Source organism: Python bivittatus, unplaced genomic scaffold (assembly GCF_059951505.1).
Source record: "Python bivittatus isolate LINGU-HERP-01145 unplaced genomic scaffold, Pbiv_v1 ctg000840_np1212, whole genome shotgun sequence".
Lineage (NCBI taxonomy): Eukaryota > Metazoa > Chordata > Lepidosauria > Squamata > Pythonidae > Python > Python bivittatus.
In genome coordinates this window covers 36,255,378-36,275,884 of record NW_028277113.1, presented here as the reverse complement: position 1 = coordinate 36,275,884, position 20,507 = coordinate 36,255,378, and the positions used below count along the sequence as shown (strand labels likewise).

Here is a 20,507-nt window from a genome sequence, read left to right as displayed (position 1 = left end):
AATGCAGCTCCTGAAGTATGCCAAGTAGCTGACACTATTTACAACTCGGGCAGCTGCATTCTGTACCAGCTGAAGCTTCCAAATGCTCTTCAAGGACAGCCCCATGTAGAACATGTTGCAATAGTCCATTTGGGAGCAAGGCAGTGCACCCATGGATTTGTTTCAAGAATAAGCTTTGAAAATTTCCATACATGTAGCTAAGGTTAAGAAAATAGCTAGTATATTGCAAAGGAGTGCATGTGAGCATTTTCATAATGATAACAAGTCTGAGATTGTTTTGTGCAGAGAGACTTACTAGTTTTTCTGTTACATTGCTCATGCTTCCATTTGTTATTTCTCTTGAAGGCTGTGAATCAGCTTTGTATGTCAATATTGGGCGGCCATTTTCAATCCTCAAACTAATAAACTTGTCCTATAATCCAGAAATAATGTTTTATGCAAAATATTACAGACATAGGCATTAATTGAAACAGGCGTATTTTATTTTACCTTAATAATATTTAATATTTAGATTTTATCCTAATAGCTTGATCACTTTGGCTTTCATATTTTAAAATAAAGATGCATTGCTCCTTCTTAGTGGGGAGAAAGAGGGCTGTCCTTTCCCACAGATGTGCTGAATTACAACTCCAAACATTTCATAGTTGAGATTATGGAAATTATAGTCTGGCAACTGGAGGGCATTGTTGGGAAAGACTGACTGAAGCCAATACAGAGGAACATTTCAGCACCCAACGTTTTCATTTTTATTGAGAAAGCCATATTAAAGAAGTAATACATCTTTCTGTTTTGTCAGATAGGCTGCTTGTTTCTAGTTGTCTAGTTGTCACCAAAAAATAAGAACTTTAGATATGCTCATGAACAGCGATAAGCAACAACAGTCCTACATTTGCTTGAATATTGGCCAGGCCTAGCAAAATACATGAACTAGAAGGGTAGAACACTGTATTTTGCTTACTGCCATTCAGGCCCAACTACCAGTCCTGTATCTTTCATTTTCTCCAAGTGAGGCAGCAGATGGATCTGAGTGTCGAGTCTGATCTTTATGCCTACATTCAAATAGTACAATGATCAATTTTCCATTTACTTAGCAAAAAAATCCCAAAAAGACTCAGCATGAAGTCAATGAGAAAGTTAAGATTATGTTCCAAAACTTTCTTCCATACAATTGGCATCTGAAGGACTCAGCAGGTGCTACTAAGCTGATCTGCTTGACACAATGTTAAGACCTGAAAACTGGGATTCAAAAAATATCGTGAAACTTGAGCTGCATACGTGCAGCCTAAAGAAAGACCTAAATTCTGCACCCTCACAGTTTACTGTATGGGGTTTCTTCTACATTTATGTACACTGGTCTAGGCAGACAATTCCGCCCCTGCCCCCCTTTACAATGGAGATAGGGCGACTCTTTGACAATTACAGGATGTCTACCTATATAACTGTCCATGCCATATTTGGATATTCCTAGGTTGCCTGAGAAAAACAATGAAGGTTGTTTGCACTACTGTAGTTTTATAGCAATTTACACTTCTACACTGTAAAATATATATTACTAAGTATATCCTTGAACAATTAACTAAATTTATTGCAGTTAACAGATATTATGCAAATTACAGCTGTGAAAGAAAATTCTCAACATGCCCAGAATAATATTTCAGTATCTGTACATATACATTTAAAATATTTTACAGATTATTCCCTTTGTTTTGGGATTATGCTAGTTAATATAACTGTTTATGAAATGCCTTTTCTACTGTTTGAAGTTCAAAGTACTGAAAAGACCCTGAGGCTGGGCACAAAGTGCAAACCGATAGCTCAGTTTTCTCACTCGGCTGGCCTCACCTCAGAAGACAGTCCCAGCCATGAACCACCAGCCACCAACACAATGGAATGAATGAGGAATAGGAACCACTCCTATGCTAGGCGTTTCTGTTAAGTTTGCATTAAAAATATTTAAACAGCTATTCTTGATTCTTTAAGTCTTAAACAATGGACAAAATAATTGGGCATTTTAAAGCTCCTCCCAGATGCATTTAGGGCAGCATTATTCCTTGATAGGAGAAATCAAGGACTTAAATTGTTTCTTTCCATGGATGAAACTTAGGCCCTGGGCTGAAAAGTATAAAATAAATATAATAAATAAAAAATAAGATCTCTGAGATAGAATTCCACCTAGTCTATTTCTTTATATTACAAAACTATCAAAATCATTTATGAATTATCTTCCAGCAATATGATGCAGTAAATCTTGGAATCTGAAACATGTTATTTGAATATGTGTTTCAAATTATTTTCAATTATAGGTCAATAGATAGAAATTTGGGGTTAATATTGACTTATTTACATTGTTTCAGAAATATTTATTTACATGAATCTTTCTTTCCCTGTGCCTAATTTCATTCTCTCCTCTTCTCCCCCACCTTCCAGCTTGCCCAGAAACATCTACATGAATATTAATTACCTGATTTTCTGCAAAAAACACCAACCCGACATCTGAAGTAGTTTGAATGGTTTGTTCATATCTTATGACTCCTGTGCCTGGAGAAGGAGCTTTGATATGTGCATAACCTATGCCTTCAAAATAGAATTCGGCAGATTGTTCTCTGTATCTGAAATAAGAAAATCTGCAGATGAGAATACATGATCCTACCAAACATATTTGATATATCAAGAAATGTTTTAAACAAAGAAAACATTCAAGACTAAGTGAAAATTATGCTTCCCTTCATAAGGAAGGAAGCTATACGCTAAAGCTACAATCATTCTGAAGGGCATTATTTTGATACACAATTTTATATTCTATATATACACAATTTTATATTTTATATATATATATATATATATATATATATATATATATATATATATGCTTCACATAATGTATAACCATACCTGTAACAGTGCACTCTATTTTATTTCTAAAGGGTTAACTTGCTTTTGTTTTGTAAAGAGCACTGGTTTCTTCCCCCCCCTTATCTCTTTGCTGAATGCCCGATTGTCTTCGAATAAGCAATTAGCCAAGTACAAGCTCAATAAAAGTTGCCTTCTAAAGAGCCCAGCATCCCCCACCCCATCTCCCTTAGAACTAGGCAGATGCTGCAAGCCATAATTTAATTCGATACAAGGCTGGTGCTGGCAGGGTTTGTTGTACCAAGCTTTTTGCAACAGTTGTGAGGCCCTACATTCTAGAAAAAGATAAGAAGAATCTGGTATGCCATTCCCTTGGTAACCAGAAGAAAAAGTTACATTTAAGTTTACCTTCCTAAGAACCACCTTTCACTTGCTCAGACCGTCCCAAAAATCCCTTGTATGGGTATGAGGGGATGTACTATCTGATTACAGATTTAAATGTCTATAAAGCCTCTGATGTTTGTTTTGTGAGGTGTGATTCCATCAACATCTCTTGTTAATGTGTTGATTGGGGTCACCCAGCTGTGTCTTGATCAAAATACATCTGCTATTCATCAGAAGTCTCATCTCAAATCTTATTGGCTTTTTATTGAAACTTGGGAAATAAAAGTGCCATACAATTCCTTCACAGATGTTCATTTCCTTATTCTTTTTAATGGCCCAATCACACACTTATGAAGTTTAAATAGTAGGTTACACTTAGTTTTTTGAAATCTAAAATAGAGCTGTGTCTGAGAAGAAATGTGAGTAAGGTAAAGCTGCTTCATTTTTTTGCTCTTTGCTTATTTTTTGCCTCCTCATACTGGGTTTTTTTCCCTACAGATGAACATAAAAAATCATTTAGAAATAATTTGAGCTGAAAAATAACTGAAATTGAAAGAGTTAACCAAGCTTCCTTTATCTATTTTTCCTCCACCCACAAATGAACAAATTTCTTTGAGTTTCAAAACTTGTTTCACACATTGCACTAAGCTATTTTTTGTTTCAAACATATTTATTGAATAAGCCACAATTCAAGCATCATGCTAAGCACAAGCCATAATTTCAAAATCATGATCAGTGGGTTCCCATAAGAAGCATGGTAAGGAGCCTAGATATGACTCAGAGAACATGGGATAGTGGCTCAAAGACTGAACTAGGAGAGGGGGACTCAGGCTGTCCACTTTCAGCCATTAAAGCTCACTGGGTGACTTGGGGCCAGTTATGGTCTAACTCACAGTGCCTTTGGTGGTGGTGGTGGTGGGGAATTAGAGGAAAGAATGCTGTGTATTCCTGAAGAAAGGTGGGATATATATCTAACAAATAAATAAAATACAGTTGCAATTCAACTTTAATTTGAAATGTGCGGATCAAGTTGCTTCAATAAGAAACTTATAGCACCTACACAAAAGTCCATCAAAGTCTAAACCTACTTGAAGGCACCCACTTAACCGTCACTTTGAATTGATTCAACAACTCAGTTCAAAGAGTTGATTTGAAAGATGATTTGATCCAATTGCCTTGCAACTAACATATTCTAATGGTATGCAGGAACAACCTTGGGAGACAGGAGGAAGAGCTGCAGACTAGGCAAGGGTCAGATAAGAGGCAGCTGAGCCCATAGAAGGAATAGGGGTGTGGCAAACGTCTCAGAAGGGACCCTCCCTAGTTTGTTGGACTATAAAGGCAAGGGGGGAGAGATGTACATTCAGACTTGTAAGATTCTGTTAATGTAATATTACAATAAAGATAGAGCTAATACTTCTGGATGTGCTTCTTGTCTGGATTACCTTGCAAGGCTGACGCATATGAAGCCAATAGCAAACAAACCACATTATGGCTTAGTGCAATGTGAAAGCTCAAGCACAGAATGAGGAAAGTATCAGATAATGTAAGTAACATTTTAATTGAAGCTCAGAGGGAACTAAAATATAGGATCTATAAATGTGAAGGAGAAGTTTGGCACAGAGAAAAGAAGTTGTAAATAAGTTTAACTGTTGCTAGTCTAACGTCTAATTCCTTATGCTCCCACTGCCTGCCATTACCATTTTTGAAGTGGTAATAAAACGCCTAGCCAAGACCAGCCATGCCATACACTGATTCTCAGAAATGAACCTCACCCAGAGGCATCCATAGGATCTATCTCTTTCATAAAAAAGACAAAAGTAGCACTGCGCCATAAATTTCATCCCTTTCATACATGCACATATTGTCACAGTGCACATACAAAAGGGCTAAGGCTTGCATCACATTGGCACTATGCTACTTTTGTCATTTCTTCCCCTTGACTCCACATTGATGCCACTGACCCCATCTCTAACACATGACCATTGGAGTCAACATTACCTGAAAGATATTCTGAAACTACTAACTCAGAGGATGCTCAGCCAAGGACTTCACAGTACTTAAGGTACCCAAACTGCTCCTTTAACATTAATTCTGATTGCTTGTCAGAAAATGGTTCTTTGCTATTTTTTTGGCTTCAAACAGTTTCACCATGTAGATCCTCAAAGGTCACAATAATAAGCCACTGACAGTTTCACCCAACTATATTTGACCTTACAGATAACTAGTAAAATCCTGTTAAGTGGAAAGGAGTGCTTTATTGTAGATCAGATGCCACTATATAGAAGAACAAGGAGTAGCATGGCTATGTATATGACCAACTTAAGATCTAAATATGACTTTAAAAGACACTTATAAGTTTTTGAAAGCTGATCATGCCTATCCATACTTGAATAGGAGAAACAGAATGTGACAGATTATGTTTGATAAAATTCCACACTGGTACAGGTAGTCCTCAACTTATGACCACAATTGGGACCAGAATTTCTGTTGCTAAGCAATGTGGTCATAAAGTGCAATGTCACGTGGCCGCATTGCTTAGCAACGACAATCAAGGCAGTCCCTGTTGCTGTCATAACCCCAAGACATGCAGGTCATTAAGCAGGAAGAGGTGGGGGTCCCAGGTAAGGAGCATGGGGGAGCCACAGGGGATGGTAGAGGCCGGGGGGGCTGGCACAGGCTGTGCACAAGTTGGGGGGGGGTGCTGCAGTACAGCACAAGTTCAGGAAGGCCAGGCTAAGAATATGCTGTGCCTCAGGTGCTCCTTTGTGTGCTGTGGCTCTGGGGTTGTGAGCTTTTTGCAGCTCCGGAACTGTGGTCCACCAGGAAGCCCCTTTGCACTGTGTGAAGTCCAGCCTAGCCCAGCAGCGTGGCACAAAGCCGCCATGCCCCAGGAAGTCCCAACAGCGTGGTGCAAAGCTGCCACCCCAACCTAGTCGCAGCTGCAGTTGCCCTCACCACCCTGCACTCCGAGGCCCCTGCCGCCCTGTGCTCCACTGCCCCAGCTGACCGCCATCTTCTTGCTCCCACTGCTGATGAGGCATACCCGCCCTGGCCCTTCATGAGGCAGCTGCTGGCCACATGAGGCCATCTTCTCCAGATCTCACAAGGAAACCACCGTGTGCAACCTTGGGAAGAAAGCCTCATGTGGCCAGCAGCTGCCTCGCAAAGGGCCAGGCTGGGCATGCTTGGTCACTAGTGGGAGCAAGAAAACAGCAGTCAGCTAGAGCGGCAGGGGCTGCAGAATGCAGGAGGCCAAAAGGGCATAGATGGGTGATATAAGTGAGTGAGGGGAGTTGAAGTGCCCCCACAGTTGTAAGTGCGTGGGCTGCCAAGCACCCAAATTTTGATCACATGATCATGGGGGGGGGTGCTGCAACAGCCATAACTTTGGGGACCAGTCATAAGTCCCTTTGTTCAGTGCCATTGTAACTTCAAATAGTCACTGAATGAATGGTTCTAAGTTGCGGATTACCTGTATTTATCTAAAGCAGACACTATCTAGTGAAAAAACATTACCTCCTGCATGGTTGTACCACAGTAGTGTTAAGATTAAAAGTCTTCTTGAAATTGTACAGGCTGAAAACTCTGTCATTTAAGCTATCTAATTCAATGCAGCCTTCATAATGTGGGTAGTCCAGTGTACTTGGAGGCTGTAAAAATAAGAACATTCTTCAAGCAAAAACAACAGCATATTTCAATAATGCTTAATACTGTATAAACATAGCAACTGCATTTCTCATGAGATTCTGTAGCCCAAGCTGCACCGTCATGAATGCATTGCACAGACCCAACCATTACAAGTACATTCAGAATTCCATGTCCTGAAAATTCCAGTTTTCAATTAAAAGAACTTAAAAACAAAGGTTCTGGTTTTTAAGGTTGCAAAAATAAGTTTGAATAGTTGGGATTTACTGATTTGCTAAACGTTTGGTGTAATAGCTAAAAATCTCAAAGAAAGCTAGAGAGACTCCGTTTCAAAATCTCCATCCAGATATTAAGATTACTTTGGGGCACTTCCACACAGTATTCCTCTATTCCTCCAACCTATTTTGAAGTCAACCCTGCAGTTATCTTCATTCTTCAGAATGAAGAAAATAGGCAAGGAAGATCATGAGACAATTGGTATTTATTCTTCAGCTGATCAATAGCTGTGCAAAATGAATTATTCCCTCAGTGTCCCACCCTAAACTATTGCAATTTGTGGAGGAACAAAACCCCATCACCCTCACTGTCATGCAAAAAGGAAATAAAATAAATTGTGAGCACTCCTTCCACCTAGTACACATGTTTCATTAGTTGCAAAATGAAGAAAAAAACACAATGGGGCATTTCTCACAGGGATAAAGGCCTGGCTCTTAAGCTGTCATTCCTACAACATAGGAAATCTGACTGAGGCCTGTGAAGGTAGTATGGTATCATGTCAAGTTTGCAATCAAGTGCTTCTCACAAAGCCTCTAACCGTAACTGTAGGCTAGATGGTAAATGAAGTGGGAGAAAGGAGATGATAAATCCTAAAAAACAGACACTAGGAATAGGATGCTGAAGATGCCTTCTGGGGGCAGGGGAGGGGGAGAGAGAAGGAGAGAATGTTCTAAAATAACCAAAATGCCCTCACCCCTGACTCAGTACATTAAGGAAATAAATAAAGTTACTAGCACTCACAAAATGAAGTCACTTGGAGCGGAAAAAAGAACTTCCTTGCACCCCACTAAGTCTGAGCATTGCATTCCTGCTAACAACTTTCAGAAAAAAGCAAGAAAACAGGCAATACTCCAGTTACTGGTAGATGGTATTTTAACCCTTTTTTAACATGGGATGATAATTTTTTGTACTGGTCTAAGACCATAATAAATTGACTGAATAATTGGTTACAAATTTATGGAAAAGACGGTTAAAGAATGTTTACTGAAATATGTAAAGAATCCCAGAGTCTTATAATGCATTCATCCAAGTTGCAGATGGGTAATTTTTAGGTTGATCAAGCTGAATTTTCTTTGAAAACATTAAAGTTAAATATTGGGAAAGTAATGAAGAAGCTGGTAATTTATTAGCACATCATTTAAAATGAAAGAAACACCGAAATATAATCTCTGAAATTTTAACAAACAATGGGAGGAGAATCACAGATATTCAATGTATTAATTTACAATTTTTCAGTTCTATAAGCAATTTTATAACCTTGACAGTATGATAGATTAACAGCCAATGAGTAATATTTTGAGCGACATTGATATTCAACTGTTACCACAGGATTGTGTGGGGATTTTGAAAGCAGCTTTGAAACTTAAAGTGATATTAGAGACAATTCAACTGATGAAAAACAGAGAGCCTCCAGCCCAGATGATTTTTCTGTTAAATGGTATAAATACCTTATAGATCTTTTGGCCCCAGTATTATAAGAGGTTTATAATAAATAATTTCAGTATGATTAATTGCCTTTATCTTTTTATGAGGCTTACATAACATTGATTTTAAAACCAGGTAAAGATTCTAAATTCTATGCAAAGGTATAGACCCATATTATTAATTAAGGTAGATATTGGGGTCACTTCTGGTGAGGAATGGCAAACTGATGTTCCATAGATCTGTGATGGAATGGGATGAGAGGGGTCAAGGACAGAAGCATCTCCTCAGCCCACAGTGTGAGCATGGGAAAGCGAAGAAGATGAGACTTGCACCACCCTAAGGAATTTGTAGTGCTTAGTTGCTGGCTTGGGGAGTTTAGAGTTAGTATGGCGAGATTCTGTCTAGCAGGTGTGAGTTAATAAAGTAACTGAGCTGTTCCACCTCACCTCCATATTTTTCAGGCATGCTTCCAGAAGAACACAACAACAACGAGGGGCCGCTGCAACATTCTGCCCAGCCTGCCCGAGTTGTTGGGCCATTTGGGCCATTGCTTCTTGTAAATTATTTATCTGGGCATCGACTTGTTGTTGATGTTGTAATAAAGCCACCGCCAAAACCTGTGGTGTCAAACCAGCCCCCTGGGGATCTGTTGCCATACTTCAAAATTCCTTCCTCTCAACAGGAGTAGTGAGTCTGGTAAGACTGATGTCAGGTTAAGCCCAAGAAACTCCATGAGACAGTTCTGGAACAGCTCAGTTACTTTGAATGAAGAAGTAGTTGGTTGTATTTTAAGAGACAGTGATAAGTTATTAATGTTGACTATATTTGCCGGGGATGAAGGGGGAAGTTTCTTCTATTTTTTTTTTCTTCCTTTTTTATTTTTTCTTGTTTTGTTTTTTCTCTGCACTTTTAAATTTTTTAAAAATAAAAATATATACTTTTTATTATTTTTAAATTTTTTAAATGTATTTCTGTATTAGGTTATTGTATTAGTTTTACTTGTTTAATATAATCCTTAATAAAATTATTTGAAAAAAAATTAAGGTAGATACTATTAACTGTTTTGTTGGCTAGATGACTGCAGTGAGTGTTACCATACATAATTTATCCATCTCAGTCCAGATTTATTAAAACTAGACAAGCATCAGATAATTGACATTTATTAACAGATATTAACAGATAAAGATTAGATTGTGCTGTATTAATATCTTTAGAAGCTGAAAAAGCTTTTGGAATGGTTCAGATTAATTTTCTAAAGCAAGTTATGTGTAGATATGGATTTCCACCTTCTTTTATTATATGGATTGCAATTTACTATTTAAGAGCCAGTTTGGTATAGTGATTAAAGGTACTAGAAACTGGGAGTCCATGAGTTGTAGTCCTACCTTAGGCATGAAGCCAGCTAGGAGACTGTCTCTAAGCCCTGGGAAGAAGGCAAACCACTTCCAAACATGTTGCCAAGAAAACTCCATGGACTTGTCCATGTAGTTGCCAGGAGTGAAGACTGAGTCAAAGGCACATATACACACACACAAAATTTATTATTTGCAACCAACTGCAGGAGTAAACAAATCAGTTAATTTCTCAACCCACTGATTTATAGCGTGGCACCCATCAGTATTGTCTACTTTCTCTGTTGCTTTTTTATTTATTTCTTGAACCATTAGCCGTTTGTATTAGGCAATCTTGTAATATTATTGCTATTCCATTGGTGGTTTCTAAGTATAAATAATTTTTATATACTGATGACATTTTGGCAATACTGGATAATTACTTTACTGCCTACCTGGATACAGTGATTCAACAATTTGGTAAATATTTATATTATAAGATTAATTAGGAAAAATCTAATTTATTTCCTTTGGGATCTATATTAATAGATCAATATAAGAGGTTGGGTTTTGTCAACTGAACAGAATATATTAACTATTTAGGATTTTATATTTCCAAAGAATTCCAAATTATATGGAAATCAATGTTAAATGCCTTAGACAAGATTGCCATGAATTTTAATAGATGGATTAAAATTGCATTAAGTTGGTGGGGAAAAATTAATATTATTAAAATTAATATTACCTCCTGATTATTTATATGGAATTAGAATTTAACTGAGTATCAACCTTTATAGGCTGTACTGGAAATTCATTAGTTATTTCTGTTAAGATTTTGGCAATTACTTGGATTAACCTACAGCAAAAAGAGTCTTTCATTTCCTAGTTGGAGACAGCTAGATACATTTGGGCTTTACTGGGACATAGATCGAATTCGGATGCTGAGTCTCTATTTAACTTTATGGAATAATTCTACTCTAAAGATAGGTGGTAAGATATTCTATTGGAAAGTATAGGCGGAGTCTGGAATAGTAATTTTAAATCAATTACTTTGTAATTATTATTTCAAGGAATTTCAGTGACTTCTGACAGATTTTTTTTTTTTTTGCCTAATACACCACAGTGACAATATAATCAACTCAAACATGCCTTGACCAGATGTTTCAGATGCTTCAAAGCAACTGAAATATTCTTGTTTTGATGCATTCTGCTTCTGAAACCAAATTGACCTTGTATTTATATCAAAGGCTTAAAAATATGTTAGGCTTGACAACTCTATAAACTCTTTCACCTTTTTCTATAACTCCAAAAGCCAAACAAATCATGGAAAGTGACTAATCTGTTCCATTTTCAAAATTTCATTTCTCTGTTTCAAACTGGATAATGTCCGACACAGAATTTGACCAAAAATAAACAAGAAACCAACAAACCTCTCAAGGCATATCCTTCAGTGGAGGTATTATTTCCAAATACTTTTTCCTAAGAAACTACAATATGATAAAATTATGAGAAGTGCCTTTCATCTGCAGCTTGGGAAACCATCAGCCTTTTTCTTTTTTGGTAATGTTTTGTATAGCTTTTATGTCTTTTGTAATTTTATATGTATTTATTATTTTAATGGATCATGTGGGCTGCCCAGAGTCCCCCATTAGGGGGAGATGGGCGGAGATAAATTTAATAAATAAATAAATAAATAAGTGTCATCTATTGGCTTACAAAAAAACCAAAATATGATCTAACCATTTTGTTCTAATATTTACATAAGACACAAACCCATTACCGTAAATTCTGATGGATATCCTCCCACATAGAAGACCACATTATCAGGATCCAAGTTAAGAAGAGTGTTACTATTCCTACTGGGGACATTAAAAGGTTCATAGTTGACTGATAAATCAGAGGGTGCAGCACGCTTGTATTCTACTTCTGCATACTGGTAAATTCTAGAGAAAAAGAAAAAAAATGCATAAAACTGAAAGGTCTCTCAATATGAGTTCAAAATAATTGGAAGAGTTTTATTTTAAGGGTCCATACCTCTTAAATGTGATTTGATCCAAAACTACTTCTCTGGTCTTTTTCTCATATACTTTTTCGGTCACTTCTATTTCAGCTTCGTTGCCTCCTAGGTTATAGGCGCAAATAAGCCGACCACCACGAATAGCCATACCTATATAGTTGCTGGAACTCTGAATATGAAAGCTTAAGTTAATTATTCAGATGACTGCTTTATATTGTACAATCCTTTTTAAAAATCATCAAACATAGCACCAGCAAAGGAGGGGTATGCAAGCAAGATCAGCAGGGCAGATGCTTGTTTTCAATTTTTCTTGATGTGCTGAGATTCCAAACAAAGTGTGCTACTTCAGCTTGTGTTCACCCTGGGATGGAAGCTGCCTTAGAAATAATTCTAAATTCATAGTAGATGCTCAAGGCAATTGAATGGCACAAATCCTTCAAGGAACCCTGAACGGGTGTTTGCAGCCCTCTAATTATCTGCTAGAAAATTCTAGCCCCCAAATTCAGGATTCCATAGGTTAAATCCTTTCCATTGATGTATAGTATATGTATATATACAGTACATGCACAAGCATACATATATTAAACCCTGATTAACAGACTAATAGGTGAAGGGGTACCCGTTTCAGCCAATGTCCATTAAAAGGTGAATGGGATTTATGTATGTCTAAAATGTTCATATACTTTCATAATGTATGCAATACATACATTGTCCAAATCTTCACACGAAACAGGCACACACACACACACACACACACACACACATTTAAAACACCTACATTCTAAGAATCAATTAGTAGAATTATAACAGGACAGGGAATTAACAGAAATAATTCATGACAGTACACATTTGCTGCTTTTAGAAAGTAATTATGTGGCTCCTTTAACATAATGACAGGAGCTTGGCTCTATTTTTAGCCATAACTCCATTTATTTCCTGCATTAAAGACACATTTGGAAGATAATTTTGACCCTTATTCACATGATAAATCCCAGTTTGAAAATATCAGGTAAATTATTTGGGGGAGGCGAGGGAAGTGATGCATAAATATGGGTATTAATACTTTAGATCAGCTTATTGTTTAGTGGCTGAAATTGGTGAAACATTATCAATGATACTCAAGTCAAAGAAAACTCTTAGGTAAACATGGACAGATGTTTCAAGGCCCAGAACAGAGTAAGTATGTTGATTCAGAAGAGTAGAGGAAAAGGTTTAGGATTTAAAACCCAAGTCTGTCAGATGCACGTAAAGATTAATTTCTGCATTCTGCAGTAGACCGACTTTTTGTATACATATGATTTCTTTCTTGTCTGCAATAAATCAACTTATCTAGCTATATACTATCTTTCAAGCTTCTCAGTTCCTAAATTGAATTTCTGGAGAGTTGAATTTCTGGAGAATCAATATTTATTGCCATGCCCGGTGAGATCTGACAACTGCCTATCAAGTTTTTAAACCATTTAGTAATTGCAAGAGGAATATGGATTGCCAGAAATCTGAAATGCCAGTACACTCAATTAAAACTTATCTTGATTTCATTGCTTGGTCCAGATGCATTATCAGCATCTAACATTCACAAATTACTATCAACACTGGAATGTGTTTTGTATGATTCTAAATCATTTGTGTGTGAGTGTGTGTGTGTGTGTGGGTGTGGGTGTGTATGTATGTATGGGGAGCCAGTTGGTGCAGTGGTTAAGGCACCAGCAAAGAAACCGGGAGACTGTGAATTCTAACCCTCCCTTAGGCACAAAGTCAACTGAGCAATGACTAGTCCAGGAAGTCGCCAGGAGTCAACACTGACTCAAATATGATTTAGAATAGTTCAAAATTAAATTAGAGTATCTAACAAGTATTAAAGCAACACTAAAAAGTATTAAAGAGTATCAATAAAGCTGGTATTAGTTATTTGCAAGAACTCTGGAATAAAGAGTTGGAATATCCCATGCTAACAAATCAGTAGCTATGGATATTTAGGATGTTTCCTATGAACTTAAGGTGACACTTATTCAACAAAAAATATTTCCCCCACATTTACTGGACACCTCAGAGAACATTTAAAAACAACTGGCTAGCAATCTCCTTGCAAATGTAAAATGGGTGAGGGGTCACTTAGTCATATGATATGTGTCTGTCAACTATTTCCCTATTTTGGTTTAATATCCATAAGTTATTTAATATACTATTAGAAAGATTAATACTGTTTAAAATTGTGAATATGCTTCTGAATTATAAACCAGAAACTTAGAATTTATCACTATATGAAGAATTGCGGATTCATCAAGGATGAATGGCAGAAAACAAGATTACACTTCAATATTTAAAAGACAGAGCCATTCCATTTTTTAAATTCTGGAACACTGATATGTTGTTTGTTTTCCATTTATAAACTGGCTTTCTACTGATATAATCATAATATTGATTGCTATTATTTCACATGATCATCAAGGATGTATTTAAAAATTAAACTGAATGATTTTCTGTATGTAATATCATTTTATTTATTGTTTTTTTTTCTCTCTGTTTTTGATTCTCTCCTCTTTTTCTTGTTTTGTTTTCTGTTCTTTTTCCTCTTCTTCTTTGGCATATTAAGGTTAAGCAATTTTAAAAATGCTGCCCCAAATTAAACAACAGTAAATAAGGCACCCAGTGCCGTGTTCAAAGATATTGTACTTCCAGCTCATATGCAGCAGAGCAATCCAAAATAGGATACTTTTCTTTATATTTCTAAGGGCTCTCAATTTTCTCCTTTCATGGCTAATCCAAATACAGACTAGTATATGATCAAGACTTAGTCCAGAGGCCTCTTGGGAGAATGAAGAGCTTTTAGAGACAGCAGAATCCAATAACTTAAAAGTTCTGGACTGGGCCCACTGCTAGTGAAAACATCAATGACTGTATTCTTACACCCATGACATTTTCCACAGGTGGAGGGGATGGTCTCTGCAACAGACAGAATGCCTCACCTCACCTCAAATGTATTTAATTACGGTCAACGACCAGCAAGGTTAAAAGAAAAAAAAAATCTCAAAAACAATGTTAAAATACTGCTAAGACAGTCATATGAAACCTAAAAGATTTAGACTTAAAACCAGAGTAGGAGAAAAACTGAATAAAATACGGTAAAACAATATAAATATTGGTTATAGATTTATGATTTTTTTTCAGTAATAAATGGCTCAGTAAGAAATAATCAATACCTACATCTTTGTTACCCAGGTACATGACAAACATGTTGGGCGTTTGCCGTGGTGTCCTGTCCTCCTGTTCATGAGGTCTTTGCAGAAATAAAGAAAGGGAAGTGTAGCCCTTCAGATCATCCAGGATATCTGGAAGTCGAACTTCAACTCCCGATTTGCCATCGAATTTCATCGGGATAGCAACCTAAAACAATGTTTGTAAGTAATTACAAACTTATGTAGGAAGCAAAGCAAAGCACCGGCTTACGTAGGTTTCAGCAAGCCATACCATATTCATATCATGCTTAAACAATTCAGCCAGCTTGGACTTTCACAGTTATGTGAATATTACTCCTATCTCCATCGGCCTGACCCATGTAGGTATCCAAAATAAAATACTTTTGAGAAAAGACAGAGAAAAATATTTGGGTAAGTATGTAAGAATAATTTAAAAAAAGGAAGCAAGAAAAATTTTGCCACACACCTTATTTGCAGCATCTCTGGCTTGCTGGATGAGCTCTCTGATGCGATTTATATTTTCAGTTATATTGCTTGTTGATATGACTTGCTGGTTGATATTTGTAATCTTGGTAAACAGATCTGGGAGCATGCTTGTTAAATTATTTACTGTTGAAAGCATTTTAAAATGAGGGAGAAATATAGGATATTACATATAACAATATAAAATACAGATTGCCTAGTTTACACATTTAATTATTGAAATTATTGCTGAAGTAACTGGAAACTTAATTTTTAGTTATTAACAATAAACTAGTTTAATTACTTGTTAATTATTAGCCCCGAGTGGAAACAGAAAGGGAAAATGATAATTGACCAGCTTGCCAGAGACTTGTCCTATTTTGTTTGCAAGAACGCAAACTACTGTAGAAGGAATATAGCTAAGCTGTTAAGCTTAAACATATAGGAAGCCTTTTCCAATCTTTCACATCCTCCAAATGTCTTGAACTACAGAAGTTATTCACCCATACCCAACATTCAGGGTGATGGAACTTGAAATCAACTTACCTGAATACCCACTGGAAAGTAGAATTATTATTTTGGAGGAAACATGACTAGAATTTTACCATAAGCCCAATAATCACTACAGCTCTCTAACAGTGTTATAGAACAGAAAGTTGAACTTCTTCTTATATACAAAATGGGGCTGATGCAGGAATTGACAGTCCTGTATCACTGACTTGCTTCACCGTAACAAGTTCAACCTATCCTGTGACCTGATTCCTGAAATCATTACAAGCTGTATTCCCAACAGTTCCAACCCAATGACTTTGCCATTAAGGAGGGGGAAGGGGGATTCAAGTATCTTTGCTACTGCTTGAGTTTAATCAAAGTCTTAGACTCTATATTCAGATATCCTAGAGCTGTCTTCCTTATACCTATGCCATTTAGGTTTTGACAGGAATTACAGTGGTACCTCGGGATACGAACTTAATCCGTTCCGTGACTCTGGTTGCAACTCAAGTTGGTCTCAAGTCGAGGTAAAGTTTCCCATAGGGTTCAATGTAAATCTGGTTAATCCGTTCCGCCCTCCGAATCTGGTCGCAACCCGAGGCGAATTTCCCCATAGGGTTCAATGTAAATCCGGTTAATCCGTTCCGCCCTCCGCCCGAATTTGGTCGCAACCCGAGGCAATTTCCTCTTCAGAGCCTGACTCCCGCCAAGCCTGCTCTGCATTTTCTTTGGAGCCATGCTAACACGCACACCAAAAACCTTCACAAAACACCACAAAACACACCACGAGCCTCACCGAACATCTCCTTGCTACCGCGACCTCGCCCACAGGAAGCCGCGACTGCGTGACAGCAGGGAAAATGGCCGCGGATCCGGTTCGTAAGTAGAGGCAAGTTCATAACCCGAGGTAAAATTTTCCTGCCGAAGCTGGTCGTAACCCGAAATGTTCGTTAGTAGAGGCGTTCGTATCCCGAGGTACCACTGTACTATACATCTTGGACAAGATTATTCTAGATAGAGGACCTAAAATATTTTGGGTTTTGACTTTTCCAGGAAATTCCCCACAATGTTTAGTCCCATAACACTCACAGGATGTGTCTGCTAAGTGATGAATGAACAGGAGTTTCAACAATTGACCATTTTCAGAAAAGGCACCATAAGAAATTACATTAACTTAAAAATTGATTAAGAAATCCTTATAGGAGAAAAAAAGCCTACCTGAACTGCTTGCTTCTTTCAAAGCCTTGTTGAAATCAGTAATCTGTACCATTTCATAGGTGTGCTTTATATTCTCAACTTCAGCTTTAATTGGGTCCAGTTCACTGAGTATATTAGTAGTAATATTGTTGGCATTCTTAATCATGGTATTTGCAGTTGTGATTATGCTCTCTGTGTCATCTAGCAGGCAGATAAAGTGGTATATAAATTCAGGAAACATTTATTTTTCTTTTAAGATACAATAAAATGTAAAATGTTCTCTGTCGAAATACATGGGGCTTAGGTTTTACACTATTCTAAGTGAGTATGTAATTTTTATACAATCATGTTTCTTGTTTCTTTTCTTTCCCTTCCACTTAGCTTTTTTAAAAAAATTAATTGACACAATAAATCCAATAAAATATATATTAGTTAAACCCCACATTGTATTACTTACCTCTGTTTATCCCCTGGAGGTTATTTTGGGAGGCACTAAGATCTCCCTGTATTGCAGTTTTTTTCCGTTCAGCTTCCCGAAGTTTGCTCCTCATATCATCAAGTGTTGGACTGAGTTCTATAAAATAATCCACTATAAATCATCCTGATAATTGTGGATTGCCCTCATTTTACTACCGATAGTAGTTTTACTATTCACGCTCCTATAACTCATTGCTTTCTGATGAGGTTTCTTTGCTTTAGTCTCTCTTTCTCCCAGGTGGCCACACAATGAACCCATCACAGCCAAATTCATTTTCAGTGTAACCCCATTAGGCAAATTTGGCTGCATTTAAATATGACTTTGGTTTTTATAAGGACTGGCTTTACTTTAAACATCTAGAAATCTGCATTAAACATGTGAACATTATAAAACCATTATAAATAGAAAAAATATTTATTGATTTAAAAGACTTAGATGGCTGCCCATCTTATATACAATAACCATGGGTGACTCACAACAACAGCAGTAAAAATGAAACAGTAAAGCCAACATCAAAACTGGCATCCCAAAACAACACTCCCCCACACATAAACATTCACAGTCACTGGGTTCCAACCTTACCCTAGCCCAACGCTTGGCAGAAGAACCAGCTGTTTAAGGCCTTCTGGAAGTCTAGAAGAGTGGGGGCCTGCCAGATGTGGGAGGGAGGATATTCCACAGGGCAGGAATAGTTTTTGAAAATAGATTTGCATAAGATCAAAAGATACTGAGACTTAAACGTAGAAGAAAGCAGCAAATTAGGTTTTGTGTTTATTTACAGTGAGCTGAGGATTGAGGAGGGATAAAGGTATGTTTAATTTTGTTTTATATTGTGCATTATTGAACCCCAAAAGAGATAGGGGTGCTACTTGCCTAACAGGAGTAGACTATCCACAGTTCTTCACCTAATTTCATGTGGGTGCCTAGGAAGGAGTAAAATTGGGGTAAAGGCAGTGGCCCAAATAGAGTAAGGATAGGAACCATCTGAGGAGACAGAAGAGGAGTACTCTACTGGGGCAGGCTGTCTCTGCCATATTATCGCTAAGGGTTCCCCATTCTTGACTTCAGTCATAGAATATCAGCTGTATATATGTGTGTGTGTGTGTATGTATGTGTATACACACAAACACTCAGAAGTTATGCTAATGGATAGAAGCATATTTGCCACACAGTTCAGATTCCTCTAATTCTTCAAACACCTTGAATCATTTCCTTTTTTTACAAGTCAATATCTGAAATCTTCTTTATATTTTATTAAAAGGTTTGTTTGAACTGGATTCCTCCCATTGGCTACCAGTAATTGCAAATCATTGTTGGGAAAGGCTCTGAACCAATTTACGTGATCATTTCTAAAGTCCTCACTTGTATGGGCATCTACACAGGGACAAATTACAAAATGTGTATTGCAACATTGTGATACAAACGTTGCCCTTTTTTGCAGATGAATCACAATATTGCATCCAAGTATGTAGAGTAGTGTTTTTCAATCTTGGCAATTTTAAGATGTGTGGACTTCAGTTCCCAGAATTCCTCATGCTGGCTGGGAAATTCTGAGAGTTTCTAAGTCCACGGTTCTTAAAGTTGCCAAGGTTGAAAAACACTGGTGTAGGGGGTAGAAACCACTGGATTCTGCAGCCTCCCTTCTCTCACACACAGCTTTTACTCGCTCGAGTTTTGTAAGACCTGTTTCTCTGAAACTAATCCTATTGAAAGACCATCTTAAAACAGAGAAAAGCACTTTCATTACTAACTACTCTTTTATCAGATGTAGTGACTGTGATCTAGGATGATGTGAAAACTGCCAATTTCAGACTTGGGTTTCAGCAAAAACTGAGGTGGTAACCATTTTTTAACTTAGCCTCTAACAAGGTCAAGTCTGGAGCAACAGTAGAGTGTGAAAATCTAAAGCTTTTTATCACGTTTTGTAATGCTTGCAATATATGGTGTGCTGATGATACCTTGCAATGTCTTCTGTGTTGCTCGTGCTTTGTTTAACAGTTTTCCGCTGTTGGTTTTCAGTCTTTCAGCCATTCCGGTTAGATCCTTTCCCTCCACTGTCTGAAAATGAAGCACTTCCAGGTAAGAGACTTGTACAGCAAAAGGAATGCCAATTCATAATCCAGGCCAGCACTGGCAGAATGGCTATAACTGTTTTGTCTGAATTCACAGGACTTGGAACTGGAGGTTGGTGCAAAATGAGGCACGTGGCAGAAAGGGGGTCAGAAGAGAGCAATTTGCTCCAGAAACAGAGCTGTCCCTGCTACAATACAAAAATTTACTTCTTTTGAAGCTTTATTTACCTCAGCAGCCAAAATCTCTCTCTCTCTCTCTCTTTCTCTCTCTCTCCCATTTTAAAGAACTATTCTGGGAGAGAATACAATGCTTATTTCTCACTTCCTCTATCTGATTAGGACCCTGACGTATCTTTCCAGGTTGTCTGATTTTGCCCCACCATTTGTTCTATCTGTCCTACCTACAACTGAAGATTAATACAAATTTTGGTGATTGCCTCTGTCATCTGTACTATTGTTACTATATTCATTTATTTTTATGTAATTTTATTCTACTTCATGTCTACTTTTTAGTTTTATTAGTTATAGGTTCATGTGTTTTTATTGTAGTGTTTTCTGGCCTAAAGGCCATAATAAAGGTTTTGATTTGATTTGAATCTCTCTCTCTAATTGCTATTTTCTAAAACAAAATGTGCATCCCTCACAAACCACCTGGCAATCTGAGATGTTTCTAGTGTT

The 20,507-nt window shown here is 37.3% G+C and overlaps 1 protein-coding gene across 2 annotated transcripts in view; it reads right to left on the bottom strand.

The window, feature by feature from the left end:
• The window catches only part of LAMA3 (laminin subunit alpha 3), a 160,518-nt gene that overhangs the window by 23,271 nt on the left and 116,740 nt on the right, over positions 1 to 20,507 (bottom strand). For both annotated transcript variants that reach the window (XM_088130669.1, XM_088130668.1), the window contains 10 exons: positions 19,716 to 19,815; positions 17,737 to 17,853; positions 17,301 to 17,480; positions 15,595 to 15,737; positions 15,136 to 15,315; positions 11,949 to 12,100; positions 11,695 to 11,857; positions 6,754 to 6,887; positions 2,462 to 2,609; positions 296 to 412 (listed from right to left, as the gene is read on the bottom strand). In XM_088130669.1, the coding sequence (XP_087986795.1) occupies positions 296 to 412; positions 2,462 to 2,609; positions 6,754 to 6,887; positions 11,695 to 11,857; positions 11,949 to 12,100; positions 15,136 to 15,315; positions 15,595 to 15,737; positions 17,301 to 17,480; positions 17,737 to 17,853; positions 19,716 to 19,815 (1,434 nt within the window). The remainder of the gene's footprint in view (positions 1 to 295; positions 413 to 2,461; positions 2,610 to 6,753; positions 6,888 to 11,694; positions 11,858 to 11,948; positions 12,101 to 15,135; positions 15,316 to 15,594; positions 15,738 to 17,300; positions 17,481 to 17,736; positions 17,854 to 19,715; positions 19,816 to 20,507) is intronic.